This window comes from Anarhichas minor, unplaced genomic scaffold (genome assembly GCF_050575085.1).
Source record: "Anarhichas minor isolate MPS153535 unplaced genomic scaffold, ASM5057508v1 ptg000010l, whole genome shotgun sequence".
NCBI classification, from domain to species: domain Eukaryota; kingdom Metazoa; phylum Chordata; class Actinopteri; order Perciformes; family Anarhichadidae; genus Anarhichas; species Anarhichas minor.
The window spans coordinates 100,119-122,500 of NW_027466456.1; the positions used below are offsets into that span (position 1 = coordinate 100,119).

Here is a 22,382-nt window from a genome sequence, read left to right on the forward strand (position 1 = left end):
ACACTTCATAACCGTTAGTCTTCCCTGAGCTTTGAGGGATACTATGAGACCGTGATCCGGTGCTTCTGGCTGAAACATTTTATAGGTGACACTGCAGAGGCGGAGAGCTGCTTGTCATTAACAGAGACCAGATGGTTGACCATGCACATTGCTCTGCTACTTGTATCTGTCCTCATTAGAGAGCACGTTCACACAGAGAGAGAGAGAGAGAGAGAGAGAGAGGCTGCATGATTTATTCAGCTCCAATCACGAGAAAGAAAAAATGATCCCTGTCTGTTCAGCACCAAGAAGGATCTCTCATATAAAACACAACAACTGCAGCTTTGAATCTCTTTTTGTTCAAACAAGAAAAGAAGGAAACTGTGTCACTCGTTTGAATCTGATACTGGTTTTATAATTGAGAGTGAAAGTCATCTGCTGAGGGGAGAGTTTACTTTAATGCTTTTTAGTCCTCAAACACATATGAGCACAGTCAGGACTCTCTCTCTCTCTCTCTCTCTCTCTCTCTCTCTCTCTCTCTCTCTCTCTCTCTCTCTCTCTCTCTCTCTCTCTCACACACACACGCACACGCGCGCACACATTCTGTAAATGTGTCAGTAGCCATCCAATGCTGCTGCTGGTGGTGGTGTGTGTGTGTGTGTGTGTGGGGGGGGGGGGGGGGGGGGGGCACTTATGAGGCCGATCATACGGTAAGGTTGCTTGTCAGCGTTGAGTTCAGAACAGCGGATGATGATCCCGTTGACACGCGCTGACATAGAAAACTATATTTAGCTGCTTGGCGTCCGTGCGTAAAGTGACGTTGGCGCGGACGCACCGCGCACGGAGGATTGTGGATTGACTGCTGATGGAAGCAAACCGGTGATGTTGAAGTGATTATGAAAACATTTCTTTAAGGACACTTTGTCCTTCCAAAAGTCCACGAATGACATGAGTTCTGAATGTTCATTCCAACCAAAAGTCCGATTTATGTTGCTTTCTTTATGTTTTCTTTTTGATTTTTGTTTTTTTCTTGTTTGTTTACTTTTGTTAGTTTGTATTCAGCGTTAGATGTTTATTGAGATCACAACTTTTCCTTTGTTGTTGTTGTTTTATTGTGCACAAACACAATGTGAATTCTTTTTTAGGCTGGCTGGGAGATAAAAATCAAAGAAGTGCTTTTGGACATGCCACGTCAGTACTTTCAAAATAAAATGAAAGACGCAATGAATGAATTACTTTTAGGCGACACAATAGCACGTGATATTATAGTACAAGTACACGACTACCCTCATCACTGAGAACCAGACTGACTCCAGCTCAGCCTCCACAGAGACGTGAGTGACGTGTCCTGCTGTTTTTAGGTGTAGATACTGCACTTTATGAATAATGAAACAAAACAAAAAAATGACGTAAACAATGCGGTCCTCTTTGCAGCTCGGGCTTCGAGGCTGGAGGCGGGCGCGCAGGGGCGTGACGCGGCCGTGACGTAGGAGCAGCCGGGGATCTTTTTAATCCTCTGCCGCAGCAGCCGCAGCCGGTAACCAGAGGAGGGGGAGCACGGTCTGACGGGAATGGACCGCACAGGCTCGGGCTAGTCTGCACTGAAGGCCGAAATATATCTAACGGTAATATCAGCGAGGGAAACGGAGAGGACTGGAACGAGCCGGCTGTTCGCGAAGGCCAGACCCCCTCCTCCTCCTGCTCCTCCTGCTCTCTGTCTGCAGCCTGTCCCCGGTCCACAGATGAAACGGACCTCGTTTAGAAACACTGTTTGAAATATATATCTTCAAACGCATGTGTAGGACTCGTTTAAAAGCCGATCTCTAGCCGGCTGACGGATACTTCACGCCTCGTCCCCGGTTCGCCCTTCCAGCGACGTCGCCGCGCGTCCCCGCTGTTCCCGTCAGTTGCTGCGCATCAGCAAAACATGCAGGATGAGCCTTTGGGGGTGACAACCACGCAAACGCCCCCGTCGACCGAGGAGAAAGACAGCAACGAATCCGGGAAGCGACCAAACCGAACCGACAGCTCGTTCACGTCGGATTACAACCAGAGGAACGCGTTCACCGATTGCGCTCGAGATCGTTTCTGCGCTGCGCAGTCCGTCCGTGACCTTCAGCCGCACAGCCGGAAAACACATCAGCAGTCAAGTCGGCACACCGAGTTCAGCCCCGCAGAGTCGCCCCCACCCCAGGGACGTGTCAGTCACCTGCCGCAGAGGCGGCCCGAGCTCCGCGGCTCTCCAGTGGAACCGGCCCAAGCCGATGCTGCGTCGCCATCGCCCACTTCTGTGAATCCAAACGCGATCCAAATGGACTCTCCCATCGCCCACCAAATAAATATCGGCAATGGCAGCAGCGGCGGCACCGGCAACATGTTGTCCGGAAGTCTCAGCGCCGCTTTCCCGAACCTCCCCGCCCAGGAGATGCAGAGCGCCGGCTCGTCGCCCGGGTTCGGCACGCCGTGGTCCGTCCAGACCAGCTCCTCGCCCCCACCCGCACCCAACTCCATCAACCACCACCCCATCCACGCGAACGCCATCAACCAGATGCCCAACGCGGACCCCGACAGCAGCTTCTATCCGGGCATCCCCTCCTCCATCAACCCGGCCTTCTTCCAGAGTTTTTCGCCGGTGTCGGCTAATCCGTGCGCCGGGATTAATGTACAGGGCTTCAACGGTCCCTTCTCGCCCCAGATGAACGTCCCCCAGCAGGCGCAGAGTCGCAGGTCCCCGGTCAGTCCCCAGATGCATCCCCAGCAGGGCGCCTTCCTGCAGCAGAGGAACAACTACAACCAACATCAGGTGAGCTATAGGACACAAAAAGCATCTTATTGTAATCCCACCACTGGTTAGCATTCCCACCTTAAGATGTCCAAAAACCGAGGCCTACACATTCTTCCTGACCTCTTTGAATCACGATGTCAGGGTGTGAGGACCACCAGGATGTCCTGAGGTCAGGTTAGCATCGTGTGACACTGCAGAGATAGAAAAGCCTCTATGTATGCATGTGTGAGCATTATGTAGTCTTTGAAGGATAAATCGTATTTGTGTTTCATAATGCATTTGTCATGTTATCTGCATGGGCTGAAGTCACTCTGCTCTTGATGCAAAGGGAGAGAGAGGTGGTGGGTGGGGGGGCATCACTGAATCCAGTTGTTGTTCTGTGGAAGCTGCCAGTGGGATGCGGTCACATGGCTCATGACCATCCCTGTCTTGTGGTCCAGTCAACAGAAAGGCTGCCGTGTGTGCGTGTGTGTGTGTGTGTGTGTGCGTGTGCGTGTATGTGTATGTGTATGTGTATGTGTATGTGTGTGTGTGTGTGTGTGTGTGTGTGTGTGTGTGTGTGTGTGAAAGTAGCAACTAATAGATTAGTTGTGGACTATTAAATGAATCGTCAATGATACTCGATTAATCGCTCTGATTCCAGCTTCTTCAAATGTGAATGTTTTCTTCTTTCCTCTGTGACCGTAGACACTGAATTTCTTTGAGTTGTGGACAAAACAAGAGATTTGAGGACGTCGTCTGGGCTTTTAGAAACACTGATCGTCATGTTTCACCTATTTATAGACGAGGAAAAGTAATCGACAAAGAAAATAACCGATTGTTCCGCCCTATGTTAACGTGTTGCTCTCTGACCTTTGCTTTGATTATGAGCACTTTGCATGCAGCAGATCAAATAGTTGTTTTCGTATTATTATTTTTAATAAACAACAAGCAGTATACTAATGATATACAACTAAATAATAATATGGAAATAGTTGTTTTATCATTATTGAGTTGTTTATTAAAATACTTTATTGAGTAAAACAACTACTTTTAACGTGTCCATCAGAGTTTCCTTTTTCTTTAACAGCATCTACATTAATCCAGATTTATTTTAGATCATAAATCAAACATATTCTTAAAGCACAGTTTACCAAACCTGTTTGCAGTTGATACAAAGAGAACAGAATCCCTCTTTACTGCTGAAATAACGCAACAGAATACAGACGGGACATGTGCACACAGAGGACAGACAATAACATGCAGCAGTTACAAGGATATATGTGACGATATCAATTGAAGAACAGAGATTAGATTAAGTAGGGTACGTGTGTTTGTATGAGAGGAAGTGATGCGTATCCGTGTTAAAAGAGACAAAAATCATTTTGATCACATCATGTTTTGAGTAAGTGAGAAACAGGAAGTTGATTGTCCTCTGCGTGGGATTATAAACACGATGCGATTGGATGTTTGATATGCTGAAGAGTGGACACAATGTCCAGGTGGAGAGAGGGAGAGAGAGAGTGCTACACTGTCGGTGTCGCAGCGCTCGGCTAACTTAGTATTAGTCTTAAAGCCCTAAATCTTCTTATCTACAGGACCAGATCAAGTCTTGGCTGACCGGGAGAAAAGAAAGGATAGAAAGACAGGATAGGATGAAGCGGAAGTAAAGCACAAAAAGATGCACATGCCCCCTTTTTTTAACCCCCTTCATCTTTCTCCACATCTCTCTCTGTGTGTGCACAGCCCGTGGTGAAGCAGTCTCCCTGGGGCAGTCACCAGGGGAACGGCTGGGGCTCCGGAGGGACGTCCTGGGGCCGGGACCACCGCAGAGGGAGCGGCATGGGCGGACCCGGCTCGGGCGGTCATCACGTCTCGCCCCTGAAGAAGCCCTTCTCCAGCAACATCATCGCTCCGCCCAAGTTCCCACGCTCCGCCGGATCACTGGGGCCTAAGTCCTGGATTGAGGAGAACGTGTTTCGCACAGACAGCAACAGCAACACCTTGTTGCCCCTGCAGGTACGTGTTTTGGGTTTGCATCGGTGGCTTTGGGGGATAATGGGTTTATTTCTTTTTTGCGCTACAGCCTGTGTGAGAAAGCCGTCGCTCTGAAGGTGGGAAATAAGCAGAAGCAGAGGCGTGTGTGTGTGTGTGTGTGTGTGTGTCCCTTGAGAATTATTTTTTACGAGCGGAGAAACTGAAAGAAAAGGGATTATTCAGACGCACATAGCGGTGTGTTGATGTGGATTAGCATAGAGGGGCCAGCGTGGTTAGCATTTCAATCAGGTGGGAGGAGTTGGAACTGATTTGCTCTGCAGGTTTTTACTAAAGGTGTAACAGAGCGGGGGCTGACATGTTGAAGGTGAGATCTATTTCGGACTGGTTTCCGCCCACTTGGGCTGTTTGTTGATTAAAGTGGTCCGGTAGAGGAGATTTAGGATTCTTTTTGTCAACATTTGAACAAATAATATCTCAATCAGAAACGCTTTATTGATCCCCAGGGAGGAAATGGTACATTACAGTTGCTCTTATATAAGTATAAAGAAATATAGGAAAAATAAATTCTGTCCATATTGCTACAATATGGCTTCTAACTGGATTACTGTCTTTAATTCACAATGCAACATTATTTACTGAACGATCACAGTGTCAGTGTTTAATTCATCTTTAGTTCATCATTTCTCATTCTACTTGTTACAGTGTTGGTAGTTGGACTGAAATGAGGTTTTAATTCTCACATGAAAACAAGCTTTGAGGAAAAGACTTTTACTGCTGAGGAACACTGCACTGTCCTCTCTTTTTATTTAACCATTTAAAACCTGTTGAGATGGTGACCGGACCAAGAAGGCTGAAAAGTTACACATATTTCAGACATGCAATGAAAAAAATAATACAGAATAAAAAAGCTAAAGTCCACACATCAACAAACGCAGATAGAGTACAATACATACCAGACAAAAGATCTGACTACATTGTTTGCATTGTTGCATGAACAATTTGTGGTTAAAACTTTTGTAAACTTTAGTTTAAAACTGTAGTGATGAGAGATCATTCATAATAAAATAAACTCCATGGGCATCAACAAATCATGTCTGCACTGAGCGGTGTATTTCTTTATGGAGTGAGGATGTATCACAGAGCACAGTTCCTCATGTCTCATGCAACTGTAAACTAAAGTAACGCGTCCGCTTATATTTATATTAATTCATTTTCATGACTTGCTCAGAGAAAATGATTAAATTTCTCTGATTCATTCAGACTAGAGTAATGACACCACCTAAACAATGGTGTCACCAGATGGTGTTGGTGGTGCCATGAGCTCAAATTATTAGTGATATCAGTGCCAAGAAGAAGAACGCTTCCTATTCCAGGAAACAGGCCCGACTCCGCGGATTGGTCATTTCCATAAACAGTGTCGGATCCAGAATTCTTTAGATTCCAAGACTTTTCCTTCCTTCCTTCCATCCTTCCATCCTTCCTTCCTTCCTTCCTTCCTTCCTTCCTTTCTGTTTCATGTTTGTCCGTCAGCGACACGTCTCTGCTGTGTCATGTTGTATCACACTGAGGGAGGTGAGAGCCGGTCTGCTGTCAGTGACGGTCTTGTGTTTGTAGTAAAACCGCTTACTGGAAATTCCTTTAAATTACACAAATCTAGTTTATATTTACTTCTTTGTACTGCTGCATATCAGCGCCCTGAAACATGTTAGAATATCCACCTAACATTGAGACACAAACAGCCGTGTGTTCGACTTCTCTGAGTGTTACAGTTTAGTTCTGACTGGTGTCCTCGAGGCGCTGACCACCGTTGTCTCTCGGTCTCCAGCTACAGAAGCTAACTGTTAACTAGTGAAGACGAGTGTAACCGGCAGAACACCATAAACCAACCTCCTCAATGCACAGGAGGAACTATAATAATCTGTAAACTCATATCTCATATTCATGGACGACTTTATTACCTTTGTACAAACCCTGTGAAGAAAGAAGTCAAGTATTAAAAGCATTACAAAGAAACAAAGGTTGAACATCCTGTAAACTATTAGATTTGGCTGCAGAATATTTACTCATATGTAGATTTTTAACACCTCGTGTTTCTAAAGCTTCTACAAACAAACTGGCTTTATGTCTATAATCCTCAGACGTGTTAATCGTGCTTTTGTCAGTGACTAAAGTCCTTAAACAAATAGCACTACACCCCTGGCAATTACACACCCAAATCTTTACAGTTAATCAAGTTGCATTGTGGGTAATTTAAGCGGCAGGTCTTTGACGACAAAGAAGAACATGTGGAACAAAAAGAGACGATGTCTCTGGTTCTGCTGCATCAATTTTTATCTTGTTGTTTTTTCTCCAAACTGTCCATCGTGAGTCCGACAACGTTGGAGGAGTGCAAACACTGAACCAGTGGAGATTCATGCTCCTCTGGGAACTTTAACCGGTCTTGAGAATGAGAAGTCCGTCTCTTTGGTCAACGTCTTGCAACCTGTTTAGGATTAATCAGTGATCCTGTTATCACAATCTCTACAACAGGGAATGCATGAAATCTAGATGTCAAGTTACTGGCAAACTGTGATTCTATGCTATACCAGCTCTTTACTCTCTACTGCCACTGTTGTACTAAACGAACAAATGGTGAAGCAACGCAAAAACATATTAAAGGAAGACTTCACCCTCACAATGACCGCCTGCATATCAGTTCCTCACCCTGCGTTGCCTTGAATGTTTAAAGAAACCTTTTCCTCTCATGCCTCCACGGTGACGAAGAATCAAAACACAGAGAAGTCTTGACAGATTGAAGTGAGTCGCCTTTAACAACAGCAGAACTACATCAAAACATTGGTTTATAAGGTCTCACACAACCGGTGCAGAGCCTCGTTCATCCAGTCGTGCCATCGCTGCTTCACAAACGTGCATCTTTGCTTAAAGCTGAATAACACCTGACGTGCACGGACGAGTAGCGACTGTTGATGTGGGAGAGTTTTAATAGTGCGGTCTGAGTGAAGATGATGATAGTTGGGTTGTTTTTAAATGCGGCCCCCATTTACTTCAATCCATCAAGACCTCTCTCAGGGTAGCACATGGAGAGGACCTGATACACAGATGGTCACTTTGTGGGTCAAGTATTCCTTTAAACAACCTCGTATTTATTTACCTTTATTTAACCAGTTCTCATGTACAATGACGACCTGAACAAAGAGGCAGCAACAGGAGGCAAGTTGACAGAAGATAACGTCTCAAACATTGAATTACAACATCACAATATGTACAATGTATGAAAACAACGCTGTTCCCGGAGAAACGGTTGCAGTGATCAGAGACTATCGTTTGTAAAGAGTTATTAAAGGAGGATAACGGAATGAGTTCCAGTCAATTGGAGCGTAAATTTCGGTTACTGTTAGAGATGCTGAACAGTGAGCGGAGATGTGTTTTATAAATGAATGACACCAGTCACGATCAAAGCATGAAGACCTGACCTTTACCCTCCACTATGTCGGATAATCTCGTCACCAGAATATTACCATAGGAGTCATTAAAGGAGAGCTATCTCACCGGTCCGCTGATGAGCTCATCATCTCCATCTCAGCTCTGCGGCTGAATGCCACTCCTGCTTTTTGGTTTCCATTCTCTCTGGGAACAAGTCCAGAGATCCCTGGGCGACCCGTCCTACCGACCCCCTGAAGTGAATAAATACGGAAAGAATGTTAATCCAAGCGTGAGCTACTCGCTCGCTTAAATCTCTTACGCGTTAAGCCAAATACCAACACTGCAGAGGCTTTCAAATGAATCAGCCAAGTAACTAAAGTGTGTCAGAAACGTGAGGACACGCAAAACCCAGACCTTGTGTTTTCTCATCTCTGATGCCGGATGATATAAAAACCTCACACCTGTTCTTTTTCAGGAGCGCACCAGGATGTACGACAGTCTGAACATGCACTCTCTGGAGAGCTCGCTGATCGACATCATGCGAGCCGAGCAGGATCCGATGAAAGGTGAGGTCGCCTTTTCCCTTTGCTCTCTATGTTTGGGGGGGGGTGAGGACGCCTGACATCAGGTGCAGGGGAAATGACGGGCCCGTCGCTAACAGAGCCGTGTTGTTTTTACCACACTCCGGCTTATTGTCTCCCCCGCTGAGTGCTTAATACTTAATACATTTACATGACCTTCAGCTCTGATCCTGCTGCTACTTAACCTGAGCGGCACACAGAGCCGAGGAGGGATGTGATCGGTGGATATCTCTCATAGAGCGGCGTGGTCCCTCTCCTCCCGGTGGACCACCGTGGGACCGTATTTCAAAAACAAGATGTACGGTAGTCAACGGAGAGAGACAGATATGTTATTGATCCCGTTAGAGTTCTGCCACGAATTACACGTATGATGTTCGTCAATTTAAAAAGTAATTTAGCAAATCAAGAAAGTCTCATTTTGCCATAAAACTTTTGAAGAAAGAAAGAAAATACGTTATTATAAAGACGACACACTCTAAAGTGTCGTTAAGTGACGTCTCTCTCTACGATGTCGGAGTGTTTAGTACCAGGATGTTCTCACTCGTTCTGTCTCTTCCTGTCTGATTAAAAACCACAGACTGTCTCTAAGAAGTGGACGTAGTCATCGTGGCGTCACTCATTGGTTTGTTTCGAAGCCTTTGATTACAGCCGTCGCCATGTTGTTGTTTTATGCAACCAGTGAACAGGAAGTGACCATATGTGGACTGAGGAGGAGTGACGTAGAGACGCCGTATACGTCTCTGGTCAATCACCTGTCAATCACTGTGTAGCCCCGCCCTAAAGCATCCCCTGCTTTATGGTCTGTTTGACTCTAAATGGACCATAATGTACTAAATGAACATCATGCTGTATTGAAGAAGACTTGAAACTAGAGATTGAGACCATAAACTCATGTTTACAATGTTTACTGAGGTAATAAATCAAGAGAGAAGTAGAGTCATTTTCTCATAGACTTCTATACAACCAGAGGAGTCGCCCCCTGGTGGACACTAGAGAGAATGCAGCTTTAACACATGAAGCATCGGCTTCACTCTTCAGAACCTGCACATGACTCATCATTTTGAACTAAATGACTTCCTCCTGACTTCCTCCTGATGGTGTGTCAGTAGACAGCAGTAGATGTGCTGCAGAGAGACGCTTCTCTTTTGGCCTCCGGAGGCTCAGCTGCTGGACATCAGAGCAGCAGTGTCAAATAACTGCAGCGCTCTCACTCTCCTCTCATTCACAGCCTCACAGGTCGGCTACACTTTCACTTTACAAATATGACCCAGAGTAACACCGCCGGTGAAACCGAGCCGTGCATGCAGTCCTTATTCGTAGTCTCCATTAAGATCCGGACCCGACCTGCGTCCTCCTTTGCTCGGTCGAGTACCTTGTTGTTCCTGCCTGAGCAGATGGAGAGGACATGGGCCAGTGTGCACAGCAGAGAGAGGGGGGGGGGGGGATCCAGACTAATTTTAGATGTGATCAGACTTTCACACACTGTGTATGACAGCCAAGAGAGGAGTCGGGGGGGGGGGGGGGGGGGGGGCTTGTGAGGGTGTGCTCTGCCAATTATAGCATGGCCATGGGCCGTGTGCAGTATTCTGACTGGCAGCTCCAAAATACAGCACCTCATAAACCAGAACAATATAGTGCTGCAATGATGCTTTAAATACACTTGTTTTTTTTTGTTTTTTTAAAATAGCACTTACTGGTGCTATTAAACATTTAAAGCTGCGGTGTAGAATTTAAACATTTCTGACTTTCAGACGCATATCACGAGTGCCAGAATTAATGGCTAAATACTCAAAGTCTAGATCGGGGGGGCCTAAGTGGACTGACTCGCCATCTTGGATTACAGCCGTCGCCATGTTGTTTTTTTCTGCAACCAATGAACAGGAAGTGACCATATTTGGACTGAGGAGGAGCGACGTAGAGACGCCGTATACGTCTCTGGTAGAGACCTGTCAATCACCGTGTAGCCCCGCCCCTAAAGCATCCCCTGCTTTATGGTCTGTTTAACTCTAAATGGACCATAATGTACTAAATGAACATCATGCTGTATTGAAGAAGACTTGAAACTAGAGATTGAGACCATAAACTCATGTTTACAATGTTTACTGAGGTAATAAATCAAGAGAGAAGTAGAGTCATTTTCTCATAGACTTCTATACAATCAGAGGTTGCCTCTTTGCATTAACCGAGCTTGAATTATTTACAGGATCGCAGCACACTGCTGAGTGGCGACGTTTCCCGTCCTTAAAGCTGAAAAGGAAATGATCTTGTTTTGGTTAAAGACTCGATGGAAAAACAAAGGAAGTGTTTCACTCTGTTTTCCTCTTAATATTAACTCAAGGTGTCTTTGGGGATAAGGAGAGCTTTGTTCCCATTGCAGACATGTGAGGAAGGCTGTCGTAACACATTCTGTGTGTGTGTGTGTGTGTGTGTGTGTGTGTGTGTGTGTGTGTGTGTGTGTGTGTGTGTGTGTGTGTGTGTGTGTGTGTGTGTGTGTGTGTGTGTGTGTGTGTGTGTGTGTGTGTGTGTGTGTGTGTGTGTGTGTGTGTGTGTGTGTGTGTGTGTGTGTGTGTGTGTGTGTGTGTGTGTGTGTGTCCTCTCCATCTGCTCTGTGTCTCATCCCTATATCTCTCTTTGTGTGTGTTTCCTTTTCTCATGTCAGGCCGTGTGGGAGGCTCTAACCCCGGGGCTGACGGCCTTCTCGTGCTCAATGGTAATTATCTCTCATCCGGGTGTCCGTCCAAATGAGCAAATTTAATACGACCGCCTTCATATAAACAGGAGGAAAAAAAATTACCAAAACACATAAGAAGTGGACGTAGTCGCCGTGACGTCACCTATTGTTTTGTGGACTACGTTTTTTAAGCCGCAAGATCATCATTTTTTCCGTCCCTATCTTGCATATTTATCTTGTTTTCTTTCACATTGGCTTCAAGGTGCTGCCACCTGGTCCAATAAATTAAAGTTAAAAACTATACAGAAACAAATTGAATAATTCATTATGCAATAAATAAATAAATATACAGATTTAAAAAAAGAACCCATAAAGAAATAAATGAAAATTCTTATAATTATTCTTTTATATATATAATTTCTTTGAATATTTCCAAATTTTTTATTTACTTATTTATTCTTTTATTTATTCGTCTTTATAATTGCACATTTTGTATTTATTTGTAATTCATTTACAGATTTATTTTTTGTTATCCATATTTCACTGGCTGCCATTGTGAATCCATATTTAATGTATTCAGGGTCATATTTCTTGTACCGCTGCGTCGACTAGCTAACGACGGAGAAACACGTTTGTCTCTACGTCACCATGTGTTGTGGTTTTTCAAACCTAACTGGTCTTTGAAACTATGCATTTTTATTTGACGTGTATGAAGAAATAACTAGCTTTGTAAATTACCAAAAAGATATATATTTTAAATTTATTCTAACAATCTGTCCGTACCTCTGGTGCCCAGTAGATGGCGCTCTGATGCCCACCGGTGGGTGAGAATAGCTGCACCATGTGACATGTGGTGGGTCTGGTGTAGAGAGGAGATCTACCAGTGCGTCTACAGTACATGGAAGTCATCAACGTGTCTGTTAGTGATAGTTGTATTTCATGTTCTGTTACTTTACCATCAGTGTTGCATTTTCAAACTCAGGTTCTACCACACGCATGCTCTGTGATGGTGCTCACATGGTGACGTTTCCATTGTTGTAGTAAGTCACCTGACGACTTTGAATGCATCACAAACAGGACCCTTTCATTAAGGTGTAATTGTAGCCCTGCAGACTCGCATGTGGACACACGTCATGTTGGTGTCACAGATAACAGTTTGTTTTACACCGTTCTCAACACGACACACATCTGCTTTTTTTTATTGCTGTTTCTGCTGTTTCCTCCTGAGACCCAGCGGTTCACGTTTGTCCCATGTTGGGATGTATTTTGGCTCACGTCTCCGAGGACAAACGTGTTGCTGAGATAAACCGTGTTGTCCCTGACAGAGGACATCCAGGGCTTTTCAGTGATGTAACACATGTGGTAGTTTAGTTTTCTGTTTTTCCAAATGGCTTTGATCAGATCTGACATGTTGTGTGGGGAAAAGTTTCATTACATAATGCCTCATTTGCATATGTAAACATAACATTTCAGTAAACTTGTAACACAATAAATACTACTCTTAAAGTGAGTGATGAAGTGGTGAAGTTTCATGGTGATATCTATGAGTTCATGTGTTCACCTGTAGAGTCTCTTAATGTGAGTGATGAAGTGGTGAAGTTTCATGGTGATATCTGTGAGTTCATGTGTTCACCTGTAGAGTCTCTAAATGTCTGTAATGTAACTAAACGTCTCTTTAAAGGACGTTTCCTCTCAATGAGTTTGTTCTCAGACTCTGATGATAAATCTCCACTTCAGCAGCTCTTACATTCACCAAACTTCACTCGTTCATTCCTCTCTGTGTGCTGAAGGTTCACACAGAGGGGTTTGTTCACACATCATTCACACACTCATTTATACATTTATTAATACAACATGGTGATAATAGATGTTTTAATGTCTGTTGACAGTATTTTATGATTCATGGAGTGATATAAAGAGATATCATAAACTCTCTCTGTTAAAACCTTTGACTTTAATACGTCAACAACATGAAACAATAATTTTGAACCTGGTTTTATAAAATGTTCACATCTTTGTACTGGAAATGTATTTGCCTCAAGTGTCTTCAGGAGAAGATCAATGAGTTCTCACTGATTATTTCTTTGACCGGGAAAACCCGAATCCTGCTCCGGGTCTCAGGAGGATGTAAGCTGAGTCAGTTCGGGTCACGGATCTGTGTAAGTGACTGCTCATTTGACTGAATTGATCGGCGGTTTGATGAAGAGAGTCGTGAGATAGCTCTGCAGAGGTCACGTCTATCGTTTGAGAATGTGTGCACAGCTGAATCTTGTACTCTGTACTTCTCTACATGCAGCCAGGAGCTATGGGAGACGTCGAGGTAAACCTTCTACAACTCGTCTTTATTTTCCCTCCGTGTGGCTTGTTTCTCGTGTGGCTTGTTTCTCTTGTGTTCTGCTTTGAATGGAAACCAAACAGAGTCTGAAGTCACACCTCCAATTATCTTTCTGTTTTTAGATCCAGGAAGACATTGTTGTTGGTTTTTTGCAGCATTCTTATACAATCGTTAAAATTCTGCCCGATACAATTATTGTTGGCTGTCACAAAATACAACAAAACCTCCACACTGCTCGGCATTGTTATTAACAGCCCGTCTGTCACACACAGCCCGTCTGTCCGCACACAGCCTGTCTGTCCACACACTGCTTCATCCGCCAGACCGAAAGAAAGTCACAACCACTCGGCGTAAAAACTGCATTAAAAGCAGAACCTTTGTTCTATCCTTGGTAATGGTGACCTTTAGATGTGTGTGTTTGTGACATCTCTTGCAGTAGCCTTACCTGCCGTTTTCTTTCCCCTCCACCAGGCCGCTCCTCTCTCTTCCCCATCGACGACAATCTCCTCGACGAAGGCCACGGTAACCAGGGTGTCCCGGGAGTCCACGGCTCCCCCAACTGTTACCCCCACCAAAACGGGGATCGCATCGAGCGCTTCTCCCGTAAGGTGTTCGTGGGAGGTCTGCCCCCCGACATCGACGAAGGTGAGGAGGACTTAGCCTTTTGTCTCTTTTTATTCTACAAACCCAGCTCTCTTGTTCTTCACCTCTTCTGTTTTTCCTCTTCCTCTCAGACGAAATAACCTCAAGCTTCCGCCGCTTTGGTCACCTGGTGGTGGACTGGCCACACAAAGCAGAGAGCAAGTCCTACTTTCCACCGAAAGGTACTGACAACAGCAGCGAGCCTCCGTATTAAGCACATGGCTACTAAACGTTATTAAAGAGTGACTGGTAGTGTCAGCGTCAGTGGGTTCGATCCCCCACAACATCAAGACATGTGAGGTCAATTGGGTAGGTGAGAATGTGAGCCTGAATAGTTGTCTGTCTCAGTTCTGCCAGAGTCTGGATCCCTGTCCAGGGTGAACCCTGCCTTCGGCTCCGGCCCCCACGCAGCCCAGAATAGGATAAGAGGTTACAGATAATGGATGGATGGAAAAATACAACTAAAAGCAGTCGTTGCAACGACAAGTGATGCTGACTAATGGAGCAACGGATCATAGAAGTCACGGTTCAGATCGGATCAGCACAAAGAAACAAGGGAGCAAATATAACCTTTAGATCCATGATCAGGTTTCTTTGCCACCGATACTAATTATTGATCATTGATGATCCATATCAACAGACACAGATCCCTTTGTTGTTTGATTACAGCAGCTGGTCTACAAGGATCCACAATATAATACAAATACTAAATGTTAACCTTTTACTTTGTTATAATAATTTATAGGTTTTGTTTTCTTCATAAAAACACACAGTTGAAATGATAAAGAAATATAAGATTGTATTTTTATTGACTAAAACTAATCTCTTTATTATTATTGTTAATGATGTAAAATAATGTTCTTAGATCTAGTGTTAGAAGTTAAACAGCTCATAATTCATCTCTAATATCTATTTTATATTCATGTGAAAACATCTCCTTCAAACTACTGGATTTATTCAAGTTCATCACCAAAACTACATTTTACAGATGACATGTGAACACATCATGATAACGTTATAATGTACCTTGAGCCAGTACTCGTGTTCACTGAGCAGAGCCTGAAGGCATCATAATGTAACTGAAGTGAACCTCTGTTGGTTAGCCGTTAGCGGTGCTGCTAACGTTACTAGCTCTGCTCCTGTTGGTTAGCCGTTAGCGGTGCTGCTAATGTTACTAGCTATCCTCCTGTTGGTTAGCCGTTAGCGGTGCTGCTAACGTTACTAGCTCTCCTCCTGTTGGTTAGCCGTTAGCGGTGCTGCTAACATTACTAGCTCTCCTCCTGTTGGTTAGCCGTTAGCGGTGCTGCTAACGTTACTAGCTCTCCTCCTGTTGGTTAGCTGTTAGCGGTGCTGCTAACGTTACTAGCTCTGCTCCTGTTGGTTAGCCGTTAGCGGTGCTGCTAACGTTACTCGCTCTGCTCCTGTTGGTTAGCCGTTAGCGGTGCTGCTAACGTTACTAGCTCTCCTCCTGTTGGTTAGCCGTTAGCGGTGCTGCTAACGTTACTAGCTCTCCTCCTGTTGGTTAGCCGTTAGCGGTGCTGCTAACGTTACTAGCTCTCCTCCTGTTGGTTAGCCGTTAGCGGTGCTGCTAACGTTACTCGCTCTGCTCCTGTTGGTTAGCCGTTAGCGGTGCTGCTAACGTTACTAGCTCTCCTCCTGTTGCTTTAAACACTGATTGCTTGTTTACAATGAAACATGATCAGAGATCAGAGACTAGAAACACATGTTCTACTGAGTATTGGAGGAGAACCATCAGCACTAGCACTAGCTATGTGTATCGCCTCCATATGTCTCCTGCATCCAGATCAGCAAATAGCAAAATTCAATTACAGTAGCCTGTTTCAACCAGTAGAGCGCAGTCACTATGTATATTAATGTATAATTAAGATAAAAAAGGATAATCCTTTATTATTCACAGCGGGGAAGACATCAGTGTAAAACAATACAAGAAAACAAAATGAGTACAATTAATAATCAAACAGTAAAGGTATAATAAAGAAGTAAATACAATATTATCAGATTGAGCAGTTGGATATACATTATTGTACATATGAGGTAAGAAATATAAAGTATTTTATAAAGTATTTATAAAATACTTTATAAAATATCGCCCACACAGTATTTTGTGGGCGATATTTTATAAAGTATTTATAAAATACTTAGCACTACTAAATACACATATAACTTGGTTTCGTTACTCTTTAGTGTTGAGCTTGGATGCCGTGAGACTCTGATAAAGAATGGATCATTTGTCACATTTTTTATTTGTGTGTTAAATGCACACACTGACGTGTGCGTGTGTGTGTGTCCGCGTGTGTGTCCGCGTGTCCTAGGTTACGCGTTCCTGCTGTTCCAGGAGGAGAGCTCGGTGCAGGCTCTGATTGAAGCCTGCATGGAGGAGGACGGGAAGCTCTACCTGTGTGTCTCCAGTCCCACCATCAAAGACAAACCCGTGAGTCCAGCAGCAGCTCACACTGAACACACACACAGCTGTCGTTTGTTTAGTTTCTCTTAATTAAATACAGAGAGAGTGTTTTAAAGGTAAATTTGACTTTGTCCCCAAGGTGCAAATTCGACCGTGGAACCTGAGCGACAGTGACTTTGTGATGGACGGATCTCAGCCCCTCGATCCCCGCAAGACCATCTTTGTGGGAGGCGTCCCTCGGCCCCTGAGAGCAAGTAATTACACGTATTTATTTATTTATTTTATTTTGAAAAACATCACTGCATTCACATTTTGCAGTGCTTTGATAACCATTTTACAGCCTGGCTCTTCCAGATGCTATTTATTATACAGTATTCGGGCCATTGTAGATAAAAAACAAAATAATAATGACGGGGGGGGGCGCGGTTGTATTCCAAGAAAAAGCTCATAATCTCAGAAGATTAAAATTGTCAATTTATGAGAAAAAAATCTGAATATTCTCTGAAACTATGAAGTCATACATTTGTAAGAGAAAACAAACTGTGCCGGCGTCTATATGTCGTTGCTCCTAAAGTAATATTTCAGTGAGAACTGAGCACAGCCGCGGTCCTCTCAGAACACTTTAAATGTTTTCTTTCAATTTCCTTTGTGTGTGATTTCGTGAGCCTAAATAAATGCTAATATATTAATATATTTTATGTTAAAATAGCTGTGGAATGATGGGGTTTGTTGAACCTTGCAAAGTGAATTGATGTCGTTCCTTAACAAAAAAATCATAGATTCACAACTTTAATCTCAGAAACTCTCCTATTTTTTTCTTGGGATATCCCCCCCCCCCTCTCACCTGAATGCACCGTTGTAGATTTTACAACAAAAGAAAAGAATAAATAGCGAGCTGTTAGATGCAATAACATAATACAAACACTTTACTTTCTCACTCATTTCTCTGCTGAAGTCTGACCTTACAGGTTTATTAATGTACTCCGTCCTCTTGGTCCAAATCCGGAACAAAAATAAATCTCTCCAGATGTTTTGAACATGACAGCTTGTGCAGACATCAATAGATGATCTGAGCTTTTCAAATCCCATCTGCAACACGAGTCTGACAGCGTTTCCCTCCTCTGACAAGTTGAGCTGGCCATGATTATGGACCGTCTCTACGGCGGAGTCTGCTACGCAGGCATCGACACTGATCCGGAGCTGAAGTACCCGAAGGGGGCGGGGCGAGTGGCCTTCTCCAATCAGCAGAGTTACATCGCCGCCATCAGCGCCAGATTCGTCCAGCTGCAGCACGGAGACATCGACAAGCGGGTACGGCCTCCCCTTCAGTAACAATGATCCCTGTCATTCTCTCTCTCTCTGTGTGTGTGTGTGTGTGTGTGTGTGTGTGTGTGTGTGTGTGTGTGTGTGTGTGTGTGTGTGTGTGTGTGTGTGTGTGTGTGTGTGTGTGTGTGTGTGTGTGTGTGTGTGTGTGTGTGTGTGTGTGTGTGTGTGTGTGTGTGTGTGTGTGTGTGTGTGTGTGTGTGAGACAAGCAACAGCTTGTTGCTGTGGTGAACGAAAGCTTATTCGTTGGACATGCTCATGGCGACGTCATTCAATGGTTTGTGGATGTTTTGAAGCCTTGAGTTCAGCGTTTTGGCCGTCGACATCTTGTTTTTTTGCAACCAGTTAACAATAGTGACCATATCTGGACTGAGGAGGAGTGAGGGAGAGACGGTGTGTATGTCTCTGGTAGAGACCTGTCAATCACTGTGTAGCCCCGCCCTAAAGCATCCCCTGCTTTATGGTCTGTTTGACTCTAAATGGACCATAATGTACTAGATGAACATCATGCTGTATTGAAGAAGACTTGAAACTAGAGATTGAGACCATAAACTCATGTTTACAATGTTTACTGAGGTAATAAATCAAGAGAGAAGTAGAGTCATTTTCTCATAGACTTCTATACAACCAGAGGAGTCGCCCCCTGCTGGACACTAGAGAGAATGCAGCTTTAAGCACTTCAGCATTAGCTTCATTTTTCAAACCCGGAGGCTGCCACCTGTGTGAGCCCTGGCCTGTCACGAACACATGAACCATTTTATTTCTTACTGTTTGTATTTATGTCTTTCCTTAAACACGTGTGTGTGTGTGTGTGTGTGTGTGTGTGTGTGTGTGTGTGCGTGCATGCATGCATGCATGTTACAGGTGGAGGTGAAGCCCTACGTCCTGGACGATCAGCTGTGCGATGAGTGTCAGGGCGCACGCTGTGGAGGCAAATTCGCCCCCTTTTTCTGCGCCAACGTCACCTGTCTGCAGTACTACTGTGAATTCTGCTGGGCCAACATCCACTCCCGCGCCGGGCGAGAGTTTCATAAGCCGCTGGTCAAAGAGGGAGCGGACCGCCCGCGCCAGATCCACTTCCGCTGGAACTAAAGACGCTGCCGCGGTGGCCACCGCGACACAGTCAGAGGGGAAGGGAAGTGAAACCCTGGCTCACGGGAGCGAGAGCTCTGCCTCCCCCTAAGCTATCAGTATAATCCAGTACGTAACACTATACAGTATATGCTATATATATATCTATATCTATATCTATCTTTTGTAGCAGCCAAACACCACAAGCCTCAGTTTTTCACCAAAACTCCCCTCACATCTCAGGCTCTGACAACTCTACAACTCTTTTGTGGTACTTTCATCTTTTCTAAGAGGAGATTTTAAAAAAAGGAAGAAAAAAAGAGAGAGAGATTGATTTTTGTAGGTTTTTTATTATTATTATTATTTTTGTATGTGAGATTTAAAGTAGATATGGGAATGTTTTTTTTGCATGGGGGGCAGCTTGTCTGTTTGTCTGCTGCTATAGCCCCCCCACCCCCAGCAGTGTGTGTGTGTGTGTTTCGTGCACACACTTGTTTCTTGGGGGTAAAACTAAAAACCCTTGATTCTCTAGTGTTGACGCCCCGGGTCATTAACCAAAGGTAGCAACAAAATAATGATAGGAAGCATCAAATTGACACATTTTTCTGCCGCAAGAGAAACGGTTGTTTTTTTATCTTTCTTCTTAGAGAGTTTTATTAAAAACTGAAATATGTCTGCGCTCACACTGACCCACAGAGTGACACCTGAAAATCTGGTTTCCGCTATTCAACGTTTATACTCAACAAGCTATTTTAGAAGCGTTGCTGCTATATATACATATATATATGTATATATATGAATAGATGTGTAGGTATTATATTTAATGCCGTGTATAAACCAGAATCACGTCAACTGAAATGCAGTCCGCACTCAGCCACTAACGGCCCACCAGCGCCATGGAAAGTGCATGTTATGACGATAGTAGCTACACAAATAGCATGCAGGATAGAATTTAAAAAACAAACCACTGAAATCATAATTAAAGACAAAAAGTAGCATGAACATCTGTTACAGATGCCTAAGAGTGAAAAAAAAAATCGGACAAATACGTTTTGAAAAAAACCCATATTTAAACTTGCATGCGTTGATGTTTATCTGTTGTTTGACCCGTTTACATACTTAACGATACAAAGAGTGACATTGGTTCTACTGTAGTGGACGCCGGCGTTTTGTGACGGTGGCTTGTACGGCAGAAGAAAAAAACAAAAAACAAAAAAAAGCAGAGTGGTGTTCAGTGGTTTGTGTCTTTGTCGTCCTCCGTGCTGTGTGACTGGTTTCTCTTTAGTGTAGACTGAGGCTCTAGTTTAGTTACCTACAGGAGAATTAAAACCCCTTTGTGTGTGTTTCCAACGGTCAGTCTGATTGAGCATCGCCTCTGCAGACAAAAAGCAAACAGACTTAACTGGGAGAAGTATCATGAGAACATCTCTCAACTACATATTTTGTATAGTGTAGTATATAACTCCGGGGAGACTCCGGCTCACTATCACGAAAGCTAAAGTATGTCCTCTGCGACGCTCTACAGATGGAACTCTCCTCTCCTCGTTTGTCTCGTTTGAGTTCCACCCTTGAATTACTCTTAAGTAAAACAAATAAGTGATCTCGGGACAATCTTTCTGTGAGGACGGTGGGCCCAGCCGTCCGTTCGGTACTGTACAAGTGTGTCGTCGTGGTTTTTTATTCGTGCTCCACGCTCCTCGTTATCGGTGTCCAGGTGTCAAGTGTGTGCTGTTACGAAACCCTAATGAAACTCTATTACTTTTTTATTTGTTTGTGTCAACTACTTACCCATCACTGGCCCTTCAATATGTTTTTATTTTTTAAAGTAATATATATATTATGCACTACTTTTCTATATCCCCACTTTATTTCTTATCCACCCGTCCTTCAGTGATTTTAAGCGCAGACGTGGATTCTCTGAAACCTCTACTTATTTATGATCCGACAGAAGATTTATCAAATCTTTTTATTTTTTCATGATTACTTATATAAGATGTAGCGTGAAGCAGTCTTAAGTTATCTATGTTCTGTATGAGTAGAGCAGGAATCCAATATTTTCTAATATATTCTAATGTAGTCTGGATGTTGTGAGGACCGGGGGGGGGGGGGGGCGTGGTCGAGGTGAAAGTTAAAGAGTACCTAAACCCCCAAACCATGACTATAAACCAATGTATATGTGTTTTTAGGAGTGTTGTTGATGGATTCGGGTCCAAAGTATTTGAATTCTATCTAATATTCATATTTGCCGCCCTCCACTGGTTGAAACCTGGATATTGCAATCACATTTTGTCGTATATGGAGTCAGCTTTTGGCTTTTGGTTACCCTTTCAATTAGCCTGTGAATCGCTAAAGCTAATCTCTAGACTAACTTTAAGCCTTAATATAATTTAAACAGGTGAGTTATATAAAAATGCATCCTCCATACAGTCGTCGTGAACGGGGATATTAGCTGTAGAGCTATTTATAACCACATGTTTATTTCTGCTGCAAAGTTGGGCATTTTAACATAGAGGTCGATGGTGATTGACTCGCTTTTTGGAGCCTCAAGTGGCCGTTTGAGAAACTGCAGCTTTTGGCACTTCCACGTGAGCTTAATTTGTCAGCAGCGGAGGTTTGCTGCTTGGCTTATTGCTAGCATATACATAGCTAGTGCTAATGCTAATCACTAGCATACTCATATCCCATGTAAACTCAAACGCACAAACATGAGTTTATACTGTATTTTGTAACCGTAATAGACCCTTTAAGCAATCTTACATGATCATAACAATAGCCAGCATGCTAGCAATTAGCATAAGCGAATTGAAAGGGTAACGGCTACCATGAATGACAATTTAAAAACCAGTAAAGTTTGGCTAAATGTCAATGTAACGTGTGGTGCTTTATATGTTCTGTAACTGTAGCATTAATGCATGGTGGAATTAGCAAGCTAGCTAGCTAACTAGCCAGCTGCTAAATGAGTAAAATTTAACAACTGAATGCTTCTTGTCACAGCGTAGACATCGCTGTCTCCAGATAAAGAGAGAAAAGGTTTGATAGACGATAAGACGCGACTAAACTCTGGGTTTAGTTACTCTCCCCCCCCCAATCTGGCTTTAGTTCTCATGAACATGTCTGAATATCGTCACCTGTAACACTTGACTCGTGCTGTTTTTGTGAGGTTCTATTT

At 43.7% G+C, this 22,382-nt stretch overlaps 1 protein-coding gene across 2 annotated transcripts in view; it reads left to right on the forward strand.

Moving 5' to 3' along the window:
* Positions 1 to 1,347: 1,347 nt before the first annotated feature.
* The window catches only part of cpeb2 (cytoplasmic polyadenylation element binding protein 2), a 22,161-nt gene continuing 1,126 nt past the window's right edge, over positions 1,348 to 22,382 (forward strand). The window contains exons 1-11 of one of the 2 annotated variants that reach the window (XM_076087294.1): positions 1,348 to 2,782; positions 4,490 to 4,762; positions 8,640 to 8,730; positions 11,405 to 11,455; positions 13,713 to 13,736; positions 14,223 to 14,396; positions 14,486 to 14,575; positions 16,727 to 16,845; positions 16,958 to 17,072; positions 17,948 to 18,129; positions 19,007 to 22,382. The exon at positions 19,007 to 22,382 is cut by the window's right edge and continues 1,126 nt beyond it. In XM_076087294.1, the coding sequence (XP_075943409.1) occupies positions 1,907 to 2,782; positions 4,490 to 4,762; positions 8,640 to 8,730; positions 11,405 to 11,455; positions 13,713 to 13,736; positions 14,223 to 14,396; positions 14,486 to 14,575; positions 16,727 to 16,845; positions 16,958 to 17,072; positions 17,948 to 18,129; positions 19,007 to 19,234 (2,223 nt within the window). In that variant the 5' untranslated portion in view covers positions 1,348 to 1,906 and the 3' untranslated portion in view covers positions 19,235 to 22,382. The remainder of the gene's footprint in view (positions 2,783 to 4,489; positions 4,763 to 8,639; positions 8,731 to 11,404; positions 11,456 to 13,712; positions 13,737 to 14,222; positions 14,397 to 14,485; positions 14,576 to 16,726; positions 16,846 to 16,957; positions 17,073 to 17,947; positions 18,130 to 19,006) is intronic. The other variant, XM_076087295.1, reaches the window with a different exon arrangement.